Genomic DNA, 22,687 nt, shown 5'->3' on the forward strand with positions numbered 1-22,687 from the left:
CTAATTCATACACACATCCCACCAAAAGTTGTTTCTTAATACCACTAGAACAAATACATGATTTATTTTGTCAAAGTAAAAATACATAGCTTGAACATGGCAGTACTGATTTAACTAGTTCATTGCTTAGGAGCTGCTCTCCCCATTAGGGCTTTCTTGCTATTTTTCTCTGGACGAAGCAAAATAATGTAACATTTTGGAGCAAAGATCGAAATGAGGAGACCAAAACTTGAAGCCAAGATGGCAAATATCTCGACAGCATCCGAATATTTCCCCGGAGAGCTGACGTATGCTGGAACGAAAGCGATCCAAACTGCACAGAAGATGAGCATGCTGAAAGTGATGTACTTTGCTTCATTAAAGGTATCTGGCAGATTTCTTGCGAGGAAAGCCAGCAGAAAGCACACACTGGCTAGCAAGCCTATGTACCCAAGCAAGCAGCTAAATCCAGTGATGGATCCAATGTTACATTCAAAAATGATTTTTGAGTTTTGATACTTGGTGTTTTTGAAAGGCACAGGGGATGCTGTGCTCAGCCATATGATACAGATCACAGCTTGGATTACTGTAAATACAAAGACAGTGCCTCTCTGTTGGGCAGCTCCAAACCATTTCATGACATTGTTATCAGGAAGTGTGGCTTTAAATGCCATTATGACAACAATAGTTTTGACGAGAATACAAGAGATACACAAAACAAAGCTGATCCCAAACACAATATGTCTCAACATACAAGTCAAGTGCAGTGGCTGGCCAATAAAGAGCAACGAGCAAAGAAAGCAGAGAATCAATGAAAGCAGCAGGAGGAAGCTCAGTTCTGAGTTGTTGGCTTTTACAACTGGGGTGTTCCTGTAATAGAAGAAAATGACTAGAACTCCAATGGAATTACACGCTCCAAATATGGAGATTGTTGTCAGGGAAATTCCCAGTGGCTCCTCATAGGACAGGAACTCAATTTCCTTTAGCACACACTGGTTTCTTCCTGGGTTGGACCAGAATTCTGGTGGGCATGTGTAACAATGTATGGAATCTGGGATGGGGGAAAAATGTATTATTATGTAAAATAGCCATTCACATTTTTTACAATAAATTATATAAGGCTACCAATTCAAACATATTTTACATTTTTTTACATTTCCAAAAGTTTGCATGTGTTCTGCAAGGTCTGAAGATAGACCAGTTGTGCTTCTTATCTAAACATAAGCATTGACAAGGACTTTTGAAAACAGCAACAGCAACAAAAACAAGACACTGTCTTCGTAGTTTCCACTGCTTAAACCTACCAGTCTCATTGCTGATTTCTCCCTCTGCACAAGGTATACAGTCGAAACAGCAGAGTGGCTCCCCTTTCCTTGTTGCCTTTCTGGTCCCAGGCAGACAGCTTTCACTGCACACAGACCTGGGGGGCTGGAAAAACACAATAATGCCACTGAACTTCAGCATGCATCTTTTGGATTAAATTAACTGTTTAGGTTTCTGTTCATCCTCATACTGTTCATTCAGCAGTGATCAGTGATCAAATTTAAAATAAAGTATTTAGTCTCCCTTTTTTATACACTTATGCTGACTCTTGCTGTATTTTAACCTTGGAGAGCAAATACTTTTCTTAAATTCCCCTTTCAAGCAACTGTTGGACAGTATTAGCACCATAGAAAAGGACAAGCATGATAGAGAGAAAAGCAGACTGACTCACTCTTTTAGAATAAAAGTTCCAAAAGATCTTGTCCTCTTGGAGTGTAAGTTCCTGTCCAGCAGGAGCCGACTCATCGAACAGACCGATTGTTTCTATTTTCACAGAGCCGTCGTCGGCCCTCTGCCAGTTCATCACATCATAGATTGCCAGAGCATCCCCGTTCTCATCAAAGGACACCCTGTCTCCATAGTGAGTAGTGAAGTTCACTTTCCCCAGGTAGTGCAGAAGCTTGATATACGAGAAAAAACTCATAACATTTTGTATGACACGGACACATTGCTGTGCAAGCAATAATTTACTTGAATTGATATGCATTTGGATGTTTCTTTATGGAGTGAACATACATTCTCACCTGCCAGGGCTGCACACGTGTGATGTCGGCACAGGAGTTATTTTCAAAGGGCCCTTTTCCTGATTCACAGGACATCAGGTCATGAAGGGAATGTGCGAAGGCGTACACTGCCTTATAAACATTGTAGGTCGCTCTCAATTCAGACACATCATTGTATTCATTTTTCTTGCTTATTATGTCCTCTGAACCTGTACATATTTTACTGATTGTTGAGTTGCCTTTCCCTGTGTTCTCTTTGAATTTGCACTCAAAGAATGCTTCCCAGAACTTGATGACTAAATTGTTAGCGGGGTCAAAGACAGGGCGCACCTGGAGAAGATGTTGCTCGAAGCCAGGCATTTCTCCCCTGCGAATGGCAATCCCTATTGTGCCACCGAAATAGGGCAGCAGTTCCTTGGTTTGAAATACCACAGAGGTAGTCCAGGCTTCACTGGCAATCCACTGCCTCTGTCTGATGTTTTGTCGAACAATTTCCTCAGCCAGAGGAAACAAATAGGCTTCTGTGGAAAACACCACAATGATTTTGGCAGTCGATTGTTTGATTGTGTCTATAATTTTAAGGATTTCACTCATGTCGTTGTTGCGAGGGAGGATTTCTGAGAAGGCAACGCAACCAAACTTATTTACCTCCTCTACAAAGTTCTTAAGAGCAAAGAGCCCATAATCATCATTGCTTGCTATGGCTCCCACCCAGGTCCACCCATAGTACCTGAGGATCTGAACCATGGCTTTGACTTGGAATTTATCACTTGGAATGGTCCTGAAAAATGAAGGGTACTCCTCTTTGTTGCTCAGGCAGGAACATGTGGCATAATAGCTCACCTGGAAACAAGTAAACAACCATTCTTAAAAAGCTGCTTAGGATGGAAGAAATTTACAGAAATGTAATTAATCTAATTAAAGATTCAACGTCCAAAGAGAAAAATAAACTGATAGTTAGATTGATAAATAGATGTTAAAAAAAATACAATTTATTGATTTAGGTCAAATTTTAAATTAATGGTTAGATCTGTGTTTTACTTTACCAGGGGCAATCGGAAAAGGCCCAGCATTCTTGATATGGCAATAGAATGTGTTGACCCAGGATCCCCAACAATGCCTAAGACTGGGGGTGTCCCTGTACAGCTGTAGTCAGTGAAAGTGTTGCCCACTCCGCTGATCAGGGCTGTGGCTGCTCGAAACGCCACTGCCAGCTTCACACAGTTGTCAAACATCCTGTAGCCCAGAGTGATGTTAGGAAGAAGGGCAGGGTCTCTGTTTATTTCTTCTATGGCAAAGGAAATTGCCTGTGCCCACTGGAATCCTGCAAAATCAAACCTGGTAGAATACAGATAAATAATAGTTCTTCTGACTCCCTTTGCTGTTTGGTCAATGAGACACAACAAGTATAATTATAGTATTAACTTGAACTTATATGTCTATCTATCTAACTATCTATCTGCCTATCTGAGTGCTATAGTATATAGTTTACTTACCCCTCACATCTCAGTTGTTCAGGTTTAGAGTGGAAAGACAGTTCAGGATATATTGTTGTGAAGTGTATTTCGAGTATCCCTCCAAACAGGATGTCACCATCTCTGTATAACCCATATAAGTCAAAATTCTCCAGAATTGTGCATGTGGGTTGAGCTGCTGCACCTACTCTGAACATAAAACACATTAATAAAACATGCAGAGTGAAGTGCATTGCTGCAGTTTGAAAAAGCGAACTTGTGGTGCTTGTTAACCTCCATTTATAGACAAAGTCTTAGTCTCTGAGGATGCTTATGGGTGATATCCCTCAGGCTAATTACCCCCAAAAATCTTTAGCTAATCTCTATCCAAATGAAAATATATATTGTAGTTTCTAGTTACTTTCTACCTTTCATGTTATTTAAGAAAAGTATGAGTACTATTAAAGGATATGAATGTTCAGTTTTTTTTTGTTAGTTTTTATTTACTTGATATGCTAGATTTGTAAATAATCTATATTTCTTGCAACCTCAGTGCATTCAATTAATACATAAACTGAAGGGACAGACTAATAATAATTTCAAATTGATTGCCCCCCCTGACCTTTCATGCACCTTTTCTGATTTCACCCACTTTATACAAATCCAAAAATCTGAGACAATCTGAATGGCAACACATGTGTCAAAGAATAAAGAACGTGTGGAGTGGAAATGCATGCTGAAAAACAGAACTCTGATGTCATGCTTAAAGCTGCCAATCGCAGAGCAATATAATACAATAAAATTGTCGAAAGCCTGTTTTAAAAATCCCTATGCCATAGTCCAGTGCGTCAGTCAAAGGGCTTTAATTAGCATCAGTGTCATGTTTTTATGTCTATGATTTGCAGTTGCATATATTATGCATTTGTACACATATTCTAAAGGTATGCTATACAGTAGCAGTTTAATTATCTTGACATTGCTGATTCATGATTAACTCCGAGACTTACACATATTCATTGCATTGCTTGATTTGATTTTAATCATGAGGGGAGGCTGCCCTTGGTGTAAATGCCGAGCAGGCAGAGTGAATTGTAGGAGTGAGGGAGGTGCTCTGGAGTTCAGATTTCAGGAGAGCACCGTCGTCAGGGGCTGCAGTGATCTGGGCCCAGGTGTTAGTTACAGGGAAAAGGACAAAAGGAAACCAACAGAGAAACCTGTTGCATCTGGCTGCCCCCTTTAGGCAGTAAGGTGAGGAGTAAGGTGTCACACAGCTTTGGGTTTCCAGTTCAGGGAGATTCACAGGGAGAAAGCTGGAGGTACAGAGGTTGCTACCTTACAGCATCATTCTAACCATAATGTCACCATTCTGTCTCTAACTTAACCCACTGTGTTCACTTGTAAAAAAAAATATTTGTAGTATTTTGTAACTGGCAGGAGTCTGTCAAAACAAAAAATCCTTTAAAGTTTTTTTTTTTTCTTTCTGTCCTATAATCAATGCATACAACCCAATACATTTTTCTTTATTTAAGTATCAGGAATATTAATTGATTTTCGGCAGTAAACTTAAAAGGAGATAGGTTCCAATATGATTTACTACCATAGAGAAAAAAACAGTTCACACTATAGAGTATGTGAGTGTGTGTATAAATAAATTAAAGCTCCTACAGTGATTAATGCACTGACTGCTGACCTGATTGTCAATTTAGGCCTGCCTGCTATCTTTTACTGGTTTTGTTTAATCTTCAGCTACAGCGGCCAAATGTCACTGGTGTATCTGGTCTAAGCTTCACTCCAGCCAGCAGCTGTACCATGTTGACACCTTATCTCCTCAGAAATCAAATGCTGAGCCAATGCGGGGGTTGATTATCACACAGTGGAAGGGCGAGCATGAATCAGGATGCAGTTGTAAGGGAGCTAGGTTGAACAGTAGGTGGCACTGTTTCCTCTGAATAGGGAATTTCCATCTCATTCCTCAGTATGGTGACTTTGTAGTGAAGAAGGTGCATCTTGTATGAGCTCTGGGGAACACGGGTGCGGCCATTAAAGATGCCACTCCTTGTCACTGCCAAGTGCATTAAAGGCCTGGCATACCATGCGTCCCCCTATAATGAGGTGTGTTACAGTATATGTGTATGGCCTGTTGCCTGCTCCTAAATCGTCCACACTCTTGGCGCTTGAGGTGCATCTCTGACTGAGAGAAACAGACTAAATTAGTAAATAATTAAATAATTCCATCCTGCTAATTGTACAGAACAATTGAAATATTCTTTAAATAGTCTAACTAATGACAAGATTATACAAGACAGGGCAGAGCAAACAATATAAAAGTATCCTGTCTGCTACAATCTAACAGGAAAAACAAAGACGGTGCATTCTTACACAACACTGTAACCACATCTCTTACTGATTGTCATGCGTTAGGATGCTTGATCGTCATGTGCTGTCTAACTACATATAAAACATATTATTCATATGTTAGGTACTACTTTACAAAATATTAAATACCTATAATATGTATAAAAAGCAGCACCAGGAGCGGTGCAATGACTTTGATGTTTTTGAGTTTGGATTTGGGAAATACTAATAAATTCAATTCAATTATGTTTTTGGTCATGTACATATTGATCAGATGCTTTTCAAAGTTAAACATGTTCTCACTTTAAAGAACAGAGTATGAAAATAAAAACAATAGCTATGAGTAGATTACATAGATTACTGTCTGAAAAGTACAAGTAAGATCAGAGTAAGATCTGTGCAAGATCAAAATGTATCCATGTTAAAAGAAAAGGATATTTTTTGGGCCTATCTTTTGCTGGGGCATACAGTGGATAGATCTCAGTGGAATTTGAATACATTCATGTATACAAGTATTACTGAGTGAAGCATTTACTTTGACAGATCTGCTGTACCCATATGGGCTTTCTTGGTGTTTTTCTTGCACTAGCATGCTACCTAGTGATGTGACACTGATTCATGATTTTTGAGTTTTGATACTCTGTGTTTTTGAAAGGCACAGGGGATGCTGTGCTCAGCCATATAATACAGATCACAGCTTGGATTACTGTAAATACAAAGACAGTGCCTCTCTTTAATTAATTGATGTACTCTCTAATTAAAAAAGAAATAAATCCTAAAACAGAAATTTCAAATTAAGCCAGCTTCAATTGGTGGTGTTGCAGAGCTAGCATAATACAAATAATAATAATAATAAAGGAGCTGCTGACAGGAGTGAGTGAGGTGCTCTGGTGTTCAGACTTCATGAGAACACTGTCCTCAGGGACTGCAGTGTCAGTTACAGGGAAAAGGACACAAGAAAACCAACTTGTTGCATCTGGTTGCCACCTTTAGGCAGCTTTGTAGAGAAAATAAGGTGTCACACAGCTTTGAATTCCCAGTTCAGGGAGATTCACAGAGAGAAAGCTGGAGGTACAGAGGTTGCTACCTTACAGCATCAGGTAACCCACTGTTCCTTACTATCAGCCCACAGGTAAGCACTGTCACTATAATATTAATATCATATTGTTGCAATTCCCTGTATCACTATTGTTCTGCTTGCATGTGTTTGAAAACTATTTCAGTTAACCACAAGAGGTCAGTTTCTTTCAGTTTTCCCACAGCAACATAGTCAATTAAATTGAAGTAATTCATTAAGTATTAAGTAAGTCTCAAGCATGTATAGTGTATAACAATTGAAAGTTATCTTTCAAGTCGGAAGCACTGCCCAAGGGGGAGGGGTTTCTGCACACTTCCATAGGAACCCGATCGAAACATCACTCTATCAAAGCTGCCATTGGCCCCTGCACTCGTCACTCAGAACAGGTCCCTTTCACTTCCTGTTCTATAAAACGTGATGTCAGCGCAGGTTCGTCCTCTTTTGCCTCTTCGCTTGACTCAGGAACGTAAGCTCTCTGTGTCTGTTTGTAATAAACATTCAAACTGTGTATTTCGGCTGGCTGGCTCACTTCATAGTGTTGTTCACCACTGTTTTCGCTACACATCGTCTCTGTCTTGTGTGTGTTTAGTTATTATTGATAGTTAATCCCGATTCTGTCCCGTTCACGCACCGGAGGCCCGGCTGCGCTTTTGGTTTCAGTTTCGTTCACAAGAAGAGCCTTTTAAAAATAATAGTCATGTTTATATAGTGCTATATATATTCTGACTGCTTGCTGTGTTGGTTTTTTGTCCACAGGACCTTTTCCTCCACAGCAGGAGCGCTGGCAGCAGCAGTAAAATCCGAGGCCCGCGTGAGGTGCTCCTCCGCTGACTTGTGCCTGCACTACAGCCCGTGGCTGTGTCTGTAGGAGATCTCGCTCTCTCAGTTTGCTGAGAACGAGCACTGCTAGCCCTCCCGGTCCGTGCGTGCGTGCCTCGGTTTTAGATCCCACTCCGGCTGGTGGTCTACTACCCTCGGCCCCCTCGGACCCCGGACTCTGCGTCACCCGGTGTCCCCGGAAACCCCGGCACACACAGTGTGGTTAAGCCTAAGGGCCTACGCGGCCCTTGTTACCAGCACCTGGTGCTTGGTATACACAGTGTTCAGTCCGGCAACAGCAAGGTTGCGTGTGGTTGGTGTCGCAGCACCCCTGTGTATATAAATGTTGCTGGGTGGAGATGCACTTACAGCGGTGGGCCCGCTAGGCGCTCCACTTGTTGCAGAGGCGTTTCAGTTGTTGTGTGCCTTGGTGCAAACACTTACCGGCGCCTCTACTGCATGTTTCCCTGTGTACGCGCGTGTGTGCTCGGCTTGGCGATGAGCTCCTCTCGCCCCCGCCACTGTGCCGCTTGCGGCCAGCGCACCTTGCCCGCCTGCAGTGGGGAAGTCTTATGCCCCGTCTGTCTGGGCAACGACAGCGGGCGCAATTTGGCTGCGACTTCCGGGTCTGCTACGGTGCTCCTGGAGGTCCGCCGTTCCACCGGGCACCGCCGCATTCGCCGCTGCACCCGAAGATCCCCCACTCCGGTGAGTGACAGGGGGGCCTCAGGGGCGCTGGATCTACACCTCTCCCCCCGCAGCAGCCACGCCTCTCCTACCTGCAGTGCCTGCAGTGCATGCCACTGCGGCCGTGAGCACGTATGCCCCCGTGCAAACACGTGAACGACAGGGAAGAGTGGCGGAGCGACGCCCACGGGCTCCCTCCCCCTCTTCTGAGTTGTCGTTCACGTGCTTGCACGTTAAAATCAACAGCAAAAGTTATTGTTATATTTTCCACGGAAGCTGATTTGATTCCATTGGCTGATTAAATTGTTCGGCAGAAAATCAAAGCTAGGCAGTGGATTGCCAGTGAAGCCTGGACTGCTGCCCCTGTGTTCCATACCAAAGAATTGCTGCCTTATCTTGGGGGGACAATAGGAATCGCCATTTGCAGAGGAGAAATTCCAGGATTCAGATTCGCCCCATGTATGATCCCTATAACAATTTAATCAACCAGGAGAAAATGCAAATTCCCAGAGAAAACAAATAACCAGAGTTCATCTGATCTGGTAAGCAGCAGAATATATACTGGATCAGAAGATATCGAGAGTACACAGACTGCCTAGACTGATGTGTCAGAATTGACGGCTTCCTACACTGTCTATAAAGCAGTGTATGCCTTGGCACATTTCCTTCATGATCTGATGTCCTGTGAACCTGGAAAAGGGCCCTTTGAAAATAACTCCTGTGCTGATATCACACGTGTGCAGCCCTGGCAGGCAAGAAAACTTTTCCAGATGTTAACTATGTTGTTATGCGTTAGACTGTGCTGTACATATTATAAAACAAATTTGTAATTTATAGTAAAAAAAAAAAAAATTGAAAATTGTTTATAAAATTGCATGTGAACACATTTTTAGTACTACTGCCTGTACAATTTTGTAAAGGTTTACTGTACATTTTTCATAGTACTCACAATTGCATTGTATGCAATATAATTTAAATTACTTTTATTTTTATTATTGCTTTGATACTAACTATGGAGGAATATCCATGACAGCATTAAATATAAATACACAGAGAAAATAATACAAAAATACACAAATAAATAAATGTTGAAATCAATCAATCAGAATAAATCAATTTTGGAATAAATAAAACCATATACATTGATCTATTTATTTGAACATGTATTTATTTATTAATGTATGTATTTAAGCATGTATCTATTTATTTGTGTATTTCAACATTAATTAATTACATAAGTTATTTATTTATTTCCCATTCACTGCTTTCCTATTTACATTTATGTGAGAATTTACATTTCTTATTAAATTTCACGAATACTGGTTACAAAATTATGCTGGGTCACCTAAAAATAGCTGAAGACTCTGTATAGGAAAGTTGAAGAAAGAGTTTTGTGATAATTATATAATGTTTTATATTAATACTAGCATTAGAAGTAGCTTGTATGCAGGCTAAGAAAAAGGTCAACAAGGTTCATTTGTTAGAAACTCCTGTCAGTAAAAAAAGATCACACAGTGCTGAAATAGCCTACAGCTGTTTTGTTGAAAATCTGTTTGGGACTTAATTGTTTCTCCAGATAGGCAGGAATTGTTTCTGTTAATGAGCGATTGACACTAGGTAAATGATGACCGTGGGATCGCATCTTCCTAGTGTACATAAAGATCCATCACCTCTCCACGGGAGGACAGATCGTAAACTGACCTGGACCTGTATCTTCTTTATGGATGAACGGCCATAAGATGTAATGTCATTTTCCTATAAGGTTGCACTCATGTTTGTAAACATTAAGTTCTCACTGAAGGAATTTCCTGACGTGGGGCTTCCGAGCCGGCTTCATTAAAGTTCTATTTGCTTTATCTCGATGACTTCTCCACTTATTTCCGAGACGGTTCTACAATAGTGAACAGCAACAGAATGATAGGTTGCCTATGCAACCCCAGTTATTTGAAAAATGAAGCACTGCCCAAGGGGGAGGGGTTTCTGCGCACTGCTGTAGGAACCTGATCGAAAAGTCAAAGCTGCAATTGGCCCCTGCGCGCGTCACTCAGAATAGGTCCCTTCCCACATCCTGTTCCATAAAACCTGCCATCAGCGCAGGTTTGTCCTCTTTTGCCGGGAGCCAGGACTCCTGGGCGACCTTGCAACCCTTGGGCAGTGCTTCATTTATCAGATAACCGGTGTTGCATACGCAACCTATCATTATCTTTCAAGTCGGAAGTACTGCCCAAGGGGGAGGAGTTACTGTATAACCAACCCTTCGCAAGGGAGGAGGCAGTGAGTTGATAAGGGAACCTGCCCCGAGGTGTACCGCTAGGGGGCCTCGGCAACACAACTCCAGACAGTAACCTCAGGGGCCCCGTAGGGCCGCACCTGAGCTGCCCAGGAGCGAGGACTGTAGTCACGCTCTACCGGGAACTGTCTGCAATCAGCATATACAAGGCGGGCCTACAGAGGTCAACTCTTACGACCTCCGCTCACAATAGCAAGGCCGGCTGCTCTACTAGTGCACCTAGGAGTGAGGCCGAATCTACTTGCACAATTTCCGACTCGGGTAATCAAGCAACTTGTGCAGACTCCGCGCAATATCATGGCAGTGGACCCCTGATCCAATAGGAGCGGGGCCACAGACCCAATGAAAAAACAATAAAATACAGAGTAGCCGAGCTGAACAAGAATATACAATATTTACATATTGCGTGACAGCAAGACCTTCATGCTTGTCAGCGCGCAGCACAGGAGCATCCAACTCAACTGGATAGTACAGAGTGGAAGAGCTCTAATGTGCTGACAATTAGATTTAGTACAAACAAACTATATACACCACGAGGCACAGGAGCCTGCTCATGCGCCACATGTGGGACATCATAGCGGTGGCTGCCTGCTCCACTAGCACAGCTAGAAGCAAGGCCACACCAGCTTGACCATATCATGACAAACAAACTATATACACCACAGGGCACAGGAGCCTGCTAATGCACCACACGTGGAACACAGGAGGGTGCTCAACTGGATGGAATAGTCCGGTGGAAGGGAAAACACAGTTCACTAGCTTCCTCAGGATGCACTTAACAGGGGCAGACTGGGAGAGGAAAGGCAGGAGCCAGAGTCCGTAGGCTATTGGGGCTCAACTGGGCGCCTTGAAAAAGGGCCCAAGATGTAGCAACGCCTCGAGTCGAGTGGGCCACCAGGTGTTCAGGCACCGGGGTCCCGGTGGACTCGTAGGCCATGGTAATGGTGTCCACAATCCAATACGAGAGGCACTGCTTTGAAAGCGCATGGCCCTGTGTCTGTGCTTCATAAGACACAAACAGTTGGTCTGAGCGCTGAATGTCCTTAGTGTGTTCCAAATAGCACCTGAGGGCCCACACAGGGCAGAGCAGGTGAAGCCGACTCTCTTCCTCTGAAGCAAAGGGAGGAGGATGAAAAGCCAGCTCTCGAGGGAGCTCTCGCCGACTGAATAGTGGCTACTGCCACATCTGACAGACCCCAGGCAGTCAATTCCTCCAGCTCAGGGACCAGGCCCAGAGCTGGAGGAGGCCTGGATTGGGGTGCCAAAACGTGCCCTGCACCTGGGACAACAAGTCTGTTCTCAAGGGGAGCTGCCAAGGCTCTCCGTGGAGGAGGGCCATCAGGTCTGCGAACCAGAATCTGCGAGGCCACCGAGGGGCTATCAGCAGAACTGTTGCTCTTCTCTCCTGACCTTCTCCAGGACCACCGGGTGAAGGGGGAAGGGTGGGAGCGCGTAAAGGAGACAGCGTGGCCACGTGTGGGCTAGCGTGTCGATCCCTAGGGTTCCTGAGTGGTCTTGGATGGAGAACCATCCCATCCATGTTCACCCTGCCGAACCTGCTCCACAGTTGCTGTATCACAGACGGTTGGAGGTGCCATTCCGAGACCCAAGAGAGGAAGTCTGCCGCCGTGTTGGCCAGGCCAGGGAGGTGAACTGCTGTGATGGAGCGGAACCATGGCTGCGACTACAGAAGCAGACAGCACGCTAGACAATACAGTCTGTGCGACCGGAGACCCACTTGCCTGTTGATATAGACGACGATGTTGTCCGTCCGAACCAGCACATGTCTGTCTCGCAGGACCGGCAGGAAATGAGACAGTCCAAGGAGTACGGCTTGTAACTCCAGGACGTTGATATGGAGGGCCCATGCTGGCTCTGTGCACCTGCCTCGGACTCCATGTGCTTCGCAGACTGCTCCCCAACCCTGCTTGGAGGCGTCTGTCGTCATAACTGCTCGGTGGTAGACTGGCCCCAGGGGCACACTGAGGGTTAAATTGTGAGGGCTCTGCCACCAATGGAGTGCCTTCCAGCATGCCGGAGTAACTGTGACCCAGTGTGCTCGATTGCGGCAAGGATGCATCCTGAGAGACCTGAACCACCACTGCAGTGTCCTCAATTGAAGGAGGCTGAGGGGGAGGGTCTGTAATGCAGCCGCTAGGAGGCTCTCAGACTCAGCAACACTTTGGCAACTGGAGCTCCCAGTCAAGGAAAAGGTGAGAACAATGTACATAGAAACTTAACTGAAGGTTACTTTGTTAAAAATGTGTGTAGTCTACAGACTGTATAAAAATAATGTGTAGCCGCGGTGTTTCTGGTTATTAGCACTGTGCTGGCTGGGCAGGTGACAGGTGTTTATGGTGTTTGTGTGCTCTGAAAGACGTCACAGCTAACAGACTGTTAGCGTATAGCATGCTAATACTACATAAACATATAGATGAGACGTTCATAGACATCTGCAGATAGAAGCAGATAGAAACAGATGAAAGAATCGCGCTGGAAGAGGGTCGAAAATGTGCATGTCCACACGGGTGTCATGTCGGCTGTGAGCTAATGTTAACACTAACGCATTAAGCATGCTTTAAGCTCTTCACTTTACCTGCTTGAGCTAGCTGAACAATGTGACAATGGTCTGTAGTTGTGGTCTACGTTGCATTAAACATAAGTTCTGACAATATTTTGACCCTGCTACTGCTTTAAGCTCTTCACTTTACCTGCTTGAGCTAGCGTTAACATTAGCTCACAGCCGACATGACACCCGTGCGGACACGCAAATTTTCGCCCCTCTTCCAGCGCGATTCTTTCATCTGTTTCTATCTGCTTCTATCTGCGGATGTCTACGAACGTCTCATCCATATGTTTATGTAGTATTAGCATGCTATACGCTAACAGTCTGTTAGCTGTGACGTCTTTCAGAGCACATAAACACCTGTCACCTGTCCAGCCAGCACAGTGCTAATAACCAGAAACACCGCGGCTACACATTATTTTTATACAGTCTGTAGACTACACACATTTTTAACAAAGTAACTTTCAGTTAAGTTTCTATGTACATTGTTCTCACCTTTTCCTTGACTGGGAGCTCCAGTTGCCAAAGTGTTGCTGAGTCTGATATCGCAAAGACGGCCGCAATCCTCCAGCTTGGCATTGTGGAACTGCTTGGCCTGCTGAAGTGACTCAGGAGTTACCAGGTCTGAAAAGTTCTCTCATCTCACTTTCCGCCGTGCTGTGAGTAACGTTAGGTGCAGATGAGCCTGTCCCCTGCCACTCAAGGGAAGAGGACAAGGATGTGACAGTTTCAGGGGATGATTAAATATTTCTTAACACCCCAATGACTTGCTGCAGTACTCGCGTCTCATCTCCCCCTTCCATGCTGATCGTGACCTGAGCATGACCCAGTACAAGCTTCTCAGCCAATCACAGCGCGATAAATTACCTGCCTCCCGTTTCCACTATACTCTCACACATGCATACATTCTTTTCTTACATACATATATTTTCTTCTTACATCCATATATTATATATAATATTACATGTATACCTTGACTGCACGTGCATAAGAGCAAAAGTATGAATGTGTGAGTGAAAATATATGTCTGTGAAAGGAGAATGTATGGATGTGAGAGTAAAAATATATGTATGTGAAAGGAGAATGTATGTATGTGAGAGGAAAATATATGTGGAGTCTGGATTAGGGTTCTGGACTCATAACTGGAAGGTTGGAAGGGTTCAAATCCCAGGTGGGGCAGTGCTATTGTACCCTTGAGCAAGATACTTCACTTACTTTGCTCCAGTAAAATGTCCAGCTGTATAAATGGGTACAAATGTAAGTCACCCTGGATAAGAGTGTCTGCTAAATCACAAATAATGTAATGTATGAACCTGCACATTCTCTTACTAATGCAGTACAATTCTCATACATCAAAACATGATTGTTTTTTAGATGATTAATTTAACCAAATTGTACATTCAATGTTTTAAGTACATTTTATATTAGCTCTAAGGTATATGTTTGGAGAACAGACTTAGTGTAAACAGCACATGCAGGGATCAACAATGCACAGGTTATTCATTCCTATAATAGGTCTAAACATATTTCTACATATCATATTTTCTCTATGAAGCTGGAAATCAAATAAATATCCTTTATATTTATCCCAAATGTAGAATACACCCTGCTATGAATTTAAAACTAACCGATTTGAAAAGTACAAATATGTGACATTTATTAAAGTGTCTTGTACCACCAGAGATTTGCACCTGAGGTACTTAACTTGACTGGATTTTGAAAACAAAATTGCCCCATGTCCCAGTGGAGCTTGGTTATGGTCGCCATTGCACACAATCCTCTTTCCACTTGAGCTTGTTCATGCTTAATGGTGCATTTACACATGGATTCCTTGGAAAATAGCAGCTAATTGCTTGTGAAATATGTAGTAATGTCTCAAAGAGTAAACACCTGAGCCCTGTTTTATACAAAGCAGGGATAATGCAAAACAGGTCCACTGGGCTAGGCTGTCAATTTGTGCCTTCCTGTGTGACCTAAAGTTCAAATTATAGAGACTTTAAAGAAAAGTTTATGATGTACATGAGCAGCACAGTCTCAGCTTTAGAGTATATATGTTCTATTGTTACTATATTAATAAATATATTGATCAAAACATGTTTATTCTTCCAAACCCCCATGTGGTCACAAATTAGTCCTAATGGAAATTGAAAAATCATTGAAAAAACTTTTACACAATTTCCAACTGCCCATTAACCCTCCCTCCCTCCCACACACACTGCTCAATGACAGTCATGCCCAAGGACAAGAAATTCACTCCTGGGAAAGGAAACACAAGCCCTAGCTGGTTGGGCCCATGTGCCACTCCTAGATTCTTTATTAAACTTTCTAACATATAATTTTCTGAAGTCTATTGGGAGGCACTTGATCATTATAAACCTTTGGTATTTGAAGTGTTGAGTATTTTCTTGTAGCCTTTCAGAAGGGCAATAGGCAAAAAGCACCGCACTTTATTTTCTGCAGCAGAGTGCGTGCCATGGCCCTGGATATTTTAACTTCACTGCTTATCCTACAAAGCTTCTCTTCACCTGCAGCCGTACAAGAAGCGTGTACATTGTGGGACGATGCTAGTTTGCCAAGTCTCTACCAGGATGGGGACGTTATCCTTGGAGGACTCTTCCCTATCTATGACACAGTAGTTGTGAAGGAAGTGTCATATGGAGCTGCCCCAGAATTGTCATACTGCATGAAGTAGTTATTATTATTATAATTGTTGTTGTTTGACAATATAAATATTTATGTTCTGCAGGAAGCTGAAAGACATGCTTGAGTTATGTATATCTATATCTATCTATCTATCTATATATAATAATTCAAGAATATAGTTTAAGATTTATAGCATGCAAAGGAAAATGATATGCCTTCATCTGCAATATATATATATAAATATAACAATGTTAGTATATTGTTACATATTGGTGTATGTTATTAATATATGTATATATTTGTTTCTGTTTAAAAGTTTAAATTACAGATCATTTCGTTGGACAATGGGGATGATTTTTGCAATAGAGGAGATTAACCAAGATTCTAGTCTTCTTCCTGATGTCAGACTTGGCTACAAGATACACAACAGCTGTGGAAATTATCCCATGGCACTGAGGGGAGCCATTTCACTTGTTAGCAGACAGAGAAACACATACCCCAGCAGCATATGCACTGGATCGGGTGGAGTACCGATAATAATTGGAGACACATCTTCCACACAATGCATCATATTATCTCAAACACTGGCACCACTGGAAGTTCCTTTGGTAAGGGGCAAAGTTTAAAAATTAAAATATGGTTAAATGCTGATGTTTATTTTACTGTAGTTCAATCTCATTGTCACATGTTCGTAAAACAATAAATAAAACAAAAACAAACTAAAAGAATTTAGATACTTTTTGTAAATTATTATTACAATTCAGAAGTGGTAATTTGTGTTCTCTTTTTCAGTTCTGGCAAATGATGAGAGGAAATATTTATATATATATATATATATATATATATATAATATGTATTCTAATCAATTTTTAAATAGTTTTTTTTTTTTTCATATGCAGGTGAGTTATTCTGCTTCATGTGCTTGCCTAAGCAACAAATGGGCATTTCCTAACTTCTTCAGAACAATACCCAGTGACTTTTATCAGGCTCAAACAATGGCATACCTAGCCAAACATTTTGGATGGTCCTGGGTAGGAGCAATTGCCATTGACAACGATTATGGGATACTAGGTATTCAGACCTTTGTTGAAGAAGTTAAAAATGCTGGCAGCTGCATCGCCTTTTTTGAGACTATGTCTCCAGTGTACACCCAGAGAGACGCTGTCCGCATTGCAGGTGTCATTAAACGGTCGACCGCAAAGGTGATAGTGATCTTCGCTTGGTACCTAGATGTGGAGTTTGTCTTGCATGAACTTGTGAAACAAAACATCACGGATCGACAGTTCCTAGCTAGTGAAGCTTGGAGCACCAGTCCCTTAATTTTCAACACAGACTTATCTTCTGTGACAATGGGAGTTCTTGGTGTTGCTGTCAGGCGGGTGGACATCCCAGGGATGCAGAACTTTCTTGTCAATCTCCATCCCTCAAAATTCCCCAACAATGTATTTTTCAGGGAGCTGTGGGAAACATCATTCAACTGTAAATTAGAGCAAGAAAATAATTCCACATTAAGCAACCAGCCATTATGTAGTGGATCAGAAAACCTACAAACTGTGAAAAACACTTTCACCGATGTGTCCCAGTTACGAATTACATATAATGTTTACAAAGCTGTGTATGCTGTCGCACATGCATTACAAAATCTGCAGGCATGCAAAAACGGAAGTGGCCTCTTCATGAATGGATCTTGTGGCGATATTTACAATTTGAAACCTGGGCAGGTACTTAAATCAATTTAAATCAATATATTATGTTAATGTTTCAGAGTAATGAAAAATGTAAATTGTTTAAAACCAGAATGCTTTCTAGGCTCAATAGAAGTGCAGTACTGATCTGTGTTCAATAAATGTGTTCACAGCTCATGCATTATTTAAATCAAGTACGATTCACCAACAAACTAGGAGAAGTTGTTTACTTTGAGAAGGGTGACAGTCGAGTAGTGTATGACATTGTAAACTGGCAGAGGAGCCACACCGGGTCTATGGAGTATGTCACTGTTGGACGGGTTGATGGACCTGAATGGCGAATCAACGAAACTGCTATTGTTTGGACTACAGGCGTCAAAAAGGTATTAGTACTGATTGTTAGGACAGCCTGCTTGCTCCTGGGAAGACTGAACAGATGTCTAGCCGCTAATGTGGAGTTTTTACATTAGTGTAACGTGAGAACAAAGCAGGATGCATGCCCTCTTTTGTCTGTAGTTCATGAGGTGGTTTTGTTTTGCACAGCCTATATTTGTATCCTGTTCCAGTTTGCAGGCCTGAAGTCACATACAAGCATTTTGAGTTGGAAGCGTGCAAACGGAGTGTCCTGAGCTTACCATATGTTAGCTAGTTTGCTGAAGTCATGTGATTATGGAATACTTGCAGACATCACTTTTGGATCTGCTTTTAACCCTGTACTGTAAAAGTATAGCTTGTGATGTAGGAATAGCAAGAATTGGACATTGACTGACTGCATCAGGGATTGAGCAGATATGATATGAAGGCACACATTAAAACCAAAATGCAGATTGCAGGTGACATCAGCCAGTGTTAATGCTCCTTTCCCACTGTCTGTGAGCAGGTACCTGTATCAATCTGCTCAGAAAACTGTCCCCCAGGAACCAGGAAAGCTGCCAGGAAAGGGGAGCCCATTTGCTGCTTTGACTGCATTTTTTGTGCAGATGGAGAAATCAGCAACACCACAGGTAAGATATATATCGCAGCAAATCAACGGGATTTCAGCTGTTGTCTGCTGTTACAATCGCAGTTTTACTACTGTGATGTTTGTTGGGCAGTGTATGTTGAATACATATTTATTTTACAGATTCCCTGCAATGTGACAAATGCCCCTTGGAATTCTGGTCCAATGTCTACAGGAATGAGTGCATTGCTCGAGCCATTGAGTTTCTCTCATTTGAAGACACCATGGGCATCACGCTTACCACTGTAGCTCTGTTTGGGACAAGTGTGACCGTGGCGGTAGGGATCGTCTTCCTCTATTACAAAAACACCCCGATTGTCCGGGCAAACAACTCAGAGCTGAGTTTCTTGCTGCTGTTCTCCTTAACGCTGTGCTTCCTTTGCTCCTTGTTCTTCATTGGAAAACCATCCATTTGGTCCTGCAAAGTGCAACACATGGTCTTCGGTGTCAGTTTTGTTCTTTGCATTTCGTGTATTCTCATCAAAACTATTGTGGTCCTGATGGCTTTCAAGGCTACTCTCCCGGGCAAAGATGTAATGAAGTGGTTTGGGCCCACGCAGCAGAGGGGCAGCGTTGTTGTCTTTACATTAATCCAGGTTGTCATCTGTGCAATCTGGCTTTCCCTCAGCCCACCACAGCCGAACAAGAACACCAGCTATCAGAGTTCGAAAATCATCCTTGAGTGTGCAGTGGGGTCTTTTGTAGCCTTCGGTTGTGTGCTGGGTTACATCGGTTTGCTGGCTGGCATCTGCTTCGTGTTGGCTTTCTTGGCTCGAAACCTGCCAGACAACTTCAATGAAGGCAAATTCATCACATTCAGCATGCTTATATTCTGCGCAGTGTGGATCGCCTTCATCCCACCTTACATTAGCTCTCCGGGCAAGTACATGGTAGCCGTGGAAATATTTGCAATTTTGTCTTCCAGCTTCGGCCTCCTAGGGTGCATCTTCGCCCCAAAGTGCTACATTATTTTACTGAAACCAGAAAACAATACCAAGAAGTTTTTAATGGGAAGAGGTCCTGTCAACAAATAGCTGCATCATCATTTGAATTGTGATCCCATGCATATAAAACAAGTAAAAAAAGTAAGAGCTGTATTTTTGGAGTTTAGTGTGAATGGTTGTGCTTTGTTTTCTGTTAATTGTGTGTTTATCAATGAGTTGCAGTGATGCATATTCAAATAGTGATACACAGAAGATGTATTTGCTATTAATATGAGAGTAATGCAGTGTGGAGGGAATGGGGACTGGTATCATATTTAGCAGGGCTTATAGTGTATGAGCCTGTTGTGGTGATGCAATCCCTCTGCGGTACAAAGAGAGTATACAAAGCCCCTGCGTCAGGGGAATGGTATTTTCGCGTACTCTGATTGTCGCTCTGTTGGAGGAACAGTGGGGAGCAGGCAGTCAGAGGTGTGTTTGAGAGATGACGGTTGGAATCTGGAATATGCACACACACCAATATTCAAAGCATAAACCACTATTTTGGCAAAACAGCCCTTGAATTAATATTACAATGATAAATCGACAAACTTTTCACAAACACTTTCTATTGTAACACACTTTTTAATTATGATGAAATTTGTAATACAAGTTCAGAAAACATGGGGAGAGAGATCATTAGTGGGCTAATCTTTGGTCTGTACACACAATTGCATTTGATTAAAGATCCATTGTGTTTTATGGTCTGTAAAATCTCACACATTCTACCCATTTTAAGCTGTAAAAGCTTTTCTCACTGATGCAACATTTTTAATTACTCAACTATCAGACTCAATTTAATAATTTACTAAATTATTTACCTTCATAATTACCTTCATAATGTAATTATAGGATATTAACATTTACTGGCCATTTATAACTCAACTCTTCTGTTTGTGCCTATGCCAGAACCAGCTTTCCATTCAATAATAATAACAGTAGGATTAATTTAATCAGACCACGGTGTAACATATGAGAGCAACTAACCATGCATTATACAGCTGACATTGAGACCATATCCCCGTAGATACAGCATTGTGTGTTCAGATAAATAGGGAGTGTTGTTTGAGCTCAGGGTGTACAGAAAGCTAGACTTAATGAAAATAGAAAAAAAACGTTTTAGATCTGTTCCTCAGAATGTATTTACATTCAATGCATGTGCAAGCAAATTTGTATTTATAATTTTGTTTTGCCTTTTGCATAAGTCTAATTTGTATTACATTTAAGGTAGGACTTGGGTTGGGTGACTTAGGTTTCATAACGAAGAGTGGATTGGGCATAGCTTCACTTTTTGGTGTTGAGTAGGGTTACGGGTCCGGCTATGTATGTAAGTATTAGAAGATAATTTTTTTTCTTATCCTTTTACCAGGTAAAAATGTTTGTTATCTTCTTTTAATTTTGATCTTTACAATAACGTAATTAACAAAAATACTTTTAAAATTAGTTTTATTAGTTGATATGTTTTATTGAATTAGAGAATCTGAATCTTTTTGGGAAAATGAATCCAATAAAATAAACCCTGTGCATTCATCACTATTTGAATGTTTGTGTCTTTTTGAGCTATTATATCATATATATCATGTATATATATCTCATATATACCTATATGTCATATACATCTGTAGAAAAAATAAAGAGACCACTGCAAATATTTATTAAATCAGCATCTCTACATGTATGGCAGCCATTCCATTCCATTCATATTTTTATTTGGAATTTGGGAGAAATGTTGTCAGTAATTTATAGAATAAAACAAAAAATTTAATTTTACCCAAACACATACCTATAAATAGTAAAACCAGAGGAACTGATAATTTTTCAGTGGTCTCTTAATTTTTTCCAGAGCTGTATAGTAGTTAAATTGAGATCCATATCTCTGTGTTCACACAATCGTATTATTGTATTATCATTACAGAATAATACATCCATTGTGGTATATACAACAATCGGCAGAGCACTGGAACCGATATAAACTTCAAAGAACTGCAATGCTAATAATAATGCCTGGGCTAAACGCTCAGATACAGATTGTAACGTCATGATATGAGACGACCATTCGGATGAATAAACAACTAAGTCATCCAGATATGCATCACAGTTTGGAACATCAGACAAGATTAAATTCACCAAATGCTGAAAAGTGGCAGGAGCGTTGCGCATGCCGAAGGGCATGACAGAGTACTGATCTGGGGTCACGAAAGCAGAGATCTCGGAGGCACGAGGGGTTAATGGTACTTGCTAGTAACCTTTCAGGAGATCCAGTTTACTGACAAAGATGGCAGAGCCAACCTTATCTATGCAATCATCTAATCTTGGTAACGGGAACGAATCTGGGACAGTCACGGCATTCACCTTCCGGTAATACGTACAAAATCGGAAGGTATCGTCGGGTTTAGGGACCAAAATACAATGGGACTAGAACTCGGTGTAACAAGGTCATTTTCTAGCAGATATGCTACCTCCTGTTTCATGACGTCCCTTTTGGTAGAATTAACGCGATAGGCATGTTGTTTAATAGGAGCAGCATTTCCCACGTTTAAATCATGTTCCAAAACTGTAGTGCGAGTGGGGACATCACTGAAAAGACAGGGGAAATCCTTCATTAATTCCATAATGTCCTCTCTTTGCTCACTAGGTAGATGGTCTAATTGGGAAGGGAAGACCAGCAACATTTCAGAATTAAGCAACCGAGCGCACTGCTGAGGAGTGTTTCGCAACACCAAGCCATCCTCATCACCAAAATAAACCTCCATAGTGTCAACCACAGAGGCTGGGACAGCAGAGCAGACATCGGGCTCTGCAATTTTCTCTGACAACTTTACTGGAGGGTTCAGTCTCGAGTAATATAACTTTAACATGTTAATGTGGCACACTCGAGACTGCTGTCTGCGGTCGGGAGTTCGAACCACATAATCAGTATCACTTAACTTTTTATCAACCAGGTATGGACCCGAAAACTGGGCAGAGAGGGAGGACCCTGGAATAGGCAACAAAACCAGAACCTGGTCACCTGTAGTGTGAACGTGTGACAGCATGCTTATCATAGTGACGTTTCATTTTCGTCTGTGAAGAGGAAAGGGAGTGTAGCGTATATAGTATCACCTTA

General features: G+C 41.9%; 2 protein-coding genes across 2 annotated transcripts; one reads left to right on the top strand and one right to left on the bottom strand.

Annotated features, from left to right (window-relative positions):
* Positions 1–119: 119 nt before the first annotated feature.
* Positions 120–12,655, bottom strand: LOC136753865 (vomeronasal type-2 receptor 1-like). Its single transcript, XM_066710247.1, has 9 exons — positions 12,450–12,655; positions 11,886–12,117; positions 8,187–8,623; positions 3,521–3,688; positions 3,071–3,362; positions 2,046–2,867; positions 1,694–1,921; positions 1,284–1,407; positions 120–1,030 (listed from the first exon to the last, which is right to left on the bottom strand). The coding sequence occupies exons 1-9, from the start codon at positions 12,653–12,655 to the stop codon at positions 120–122; spliced, it is 3,420 nt and encodes a 1,139-aa protein (XP_066566344.1).
* Positions 12,656–16,279: 3,624 nt separating this feature from the next.
* Positions 16,280–20,901, top strand: LOC136753395 (extracellular calcium-sensing receptor-like). The gene is made up of 4 exons (XM_066709469.1): positions 16,280–16,524; positions 17,775–17,984; positions 18,482–18,605; positions 18,725–20,901. Exons 1-4 carry the CDS (start codon positions 16,363–16,365, stop codon positions 19,633–19,635), a joined length of 1,407 nt encoding a protein of 468 aa, XP_066565566.1. The 5' UTR covers positions 16,280–16,362; the 3' UTR covers positions 19,636–20,901.
* The last annotated feature ends 1,786 nt before the right edge of the window (positions 20,902–22,687 follow it).

This window comes from Amia ocellicauda, chromosome 7 (assembly GCF_036373705.1).
Source record: "Amia ocellicauda isolate fAmiCal2 chromosome 7, fAmiCal2.hap1, whole genome shotgun sequence".
NCBI classification, from domain to species: Eukaryota; Metazoa; Chordata; class Actinopteri; order Amiiformes; family Amiidae; genus Amia; species Amia ocellicauda.

Excerpts from the sequence above, each read along its gene's own strand:
- LOC136753865 (XM_066710247.1), bottom strand. The coding sequence starts at position 12,655 with ATGACGACAGACGCCTCCAAGCAGGGTTGGGGAGCAGTCTGCGAAGCA. Across the intron at positions 12,118-12,449 it reads ATCGTCGTCTATATCAACAG|GTCAGGAGAGAAGAGCAACA; the intron begins GCAAGTGGGTCT and ends GTCCTGGAGAAG. Across the intron at positions 3,363-3,520 it reads GAACAACTGAGATGTGAGGG|GTTTGATTTTGCAGGATTCC; the intron begins GTAAGTAAACTA and ends GTATTCTACCAG.
- LOC136753395 (XM_066709469.1), top strand. The coding sequence starts at position 16,363 with ATGGCACTGAGGGGAGCCATTTCACTTGTTAGCAGACAGAGAAACACA. Across the intron at positions 17,985-18,481 it reads GGACTACAGGCGTCAAAAAG|GTACCTGTATCAATCTGCTC; the intron begins GTATTAGTACTG and ends GTCTGTGAGCAG. Across the intron at positions 18,606-18,724 it reads AGAAATCAGCAACACCACAG|ATTCCCTGCAATGTGACAAA; the intron begins GTAAGATATATA and ends TTTATTTTACAG.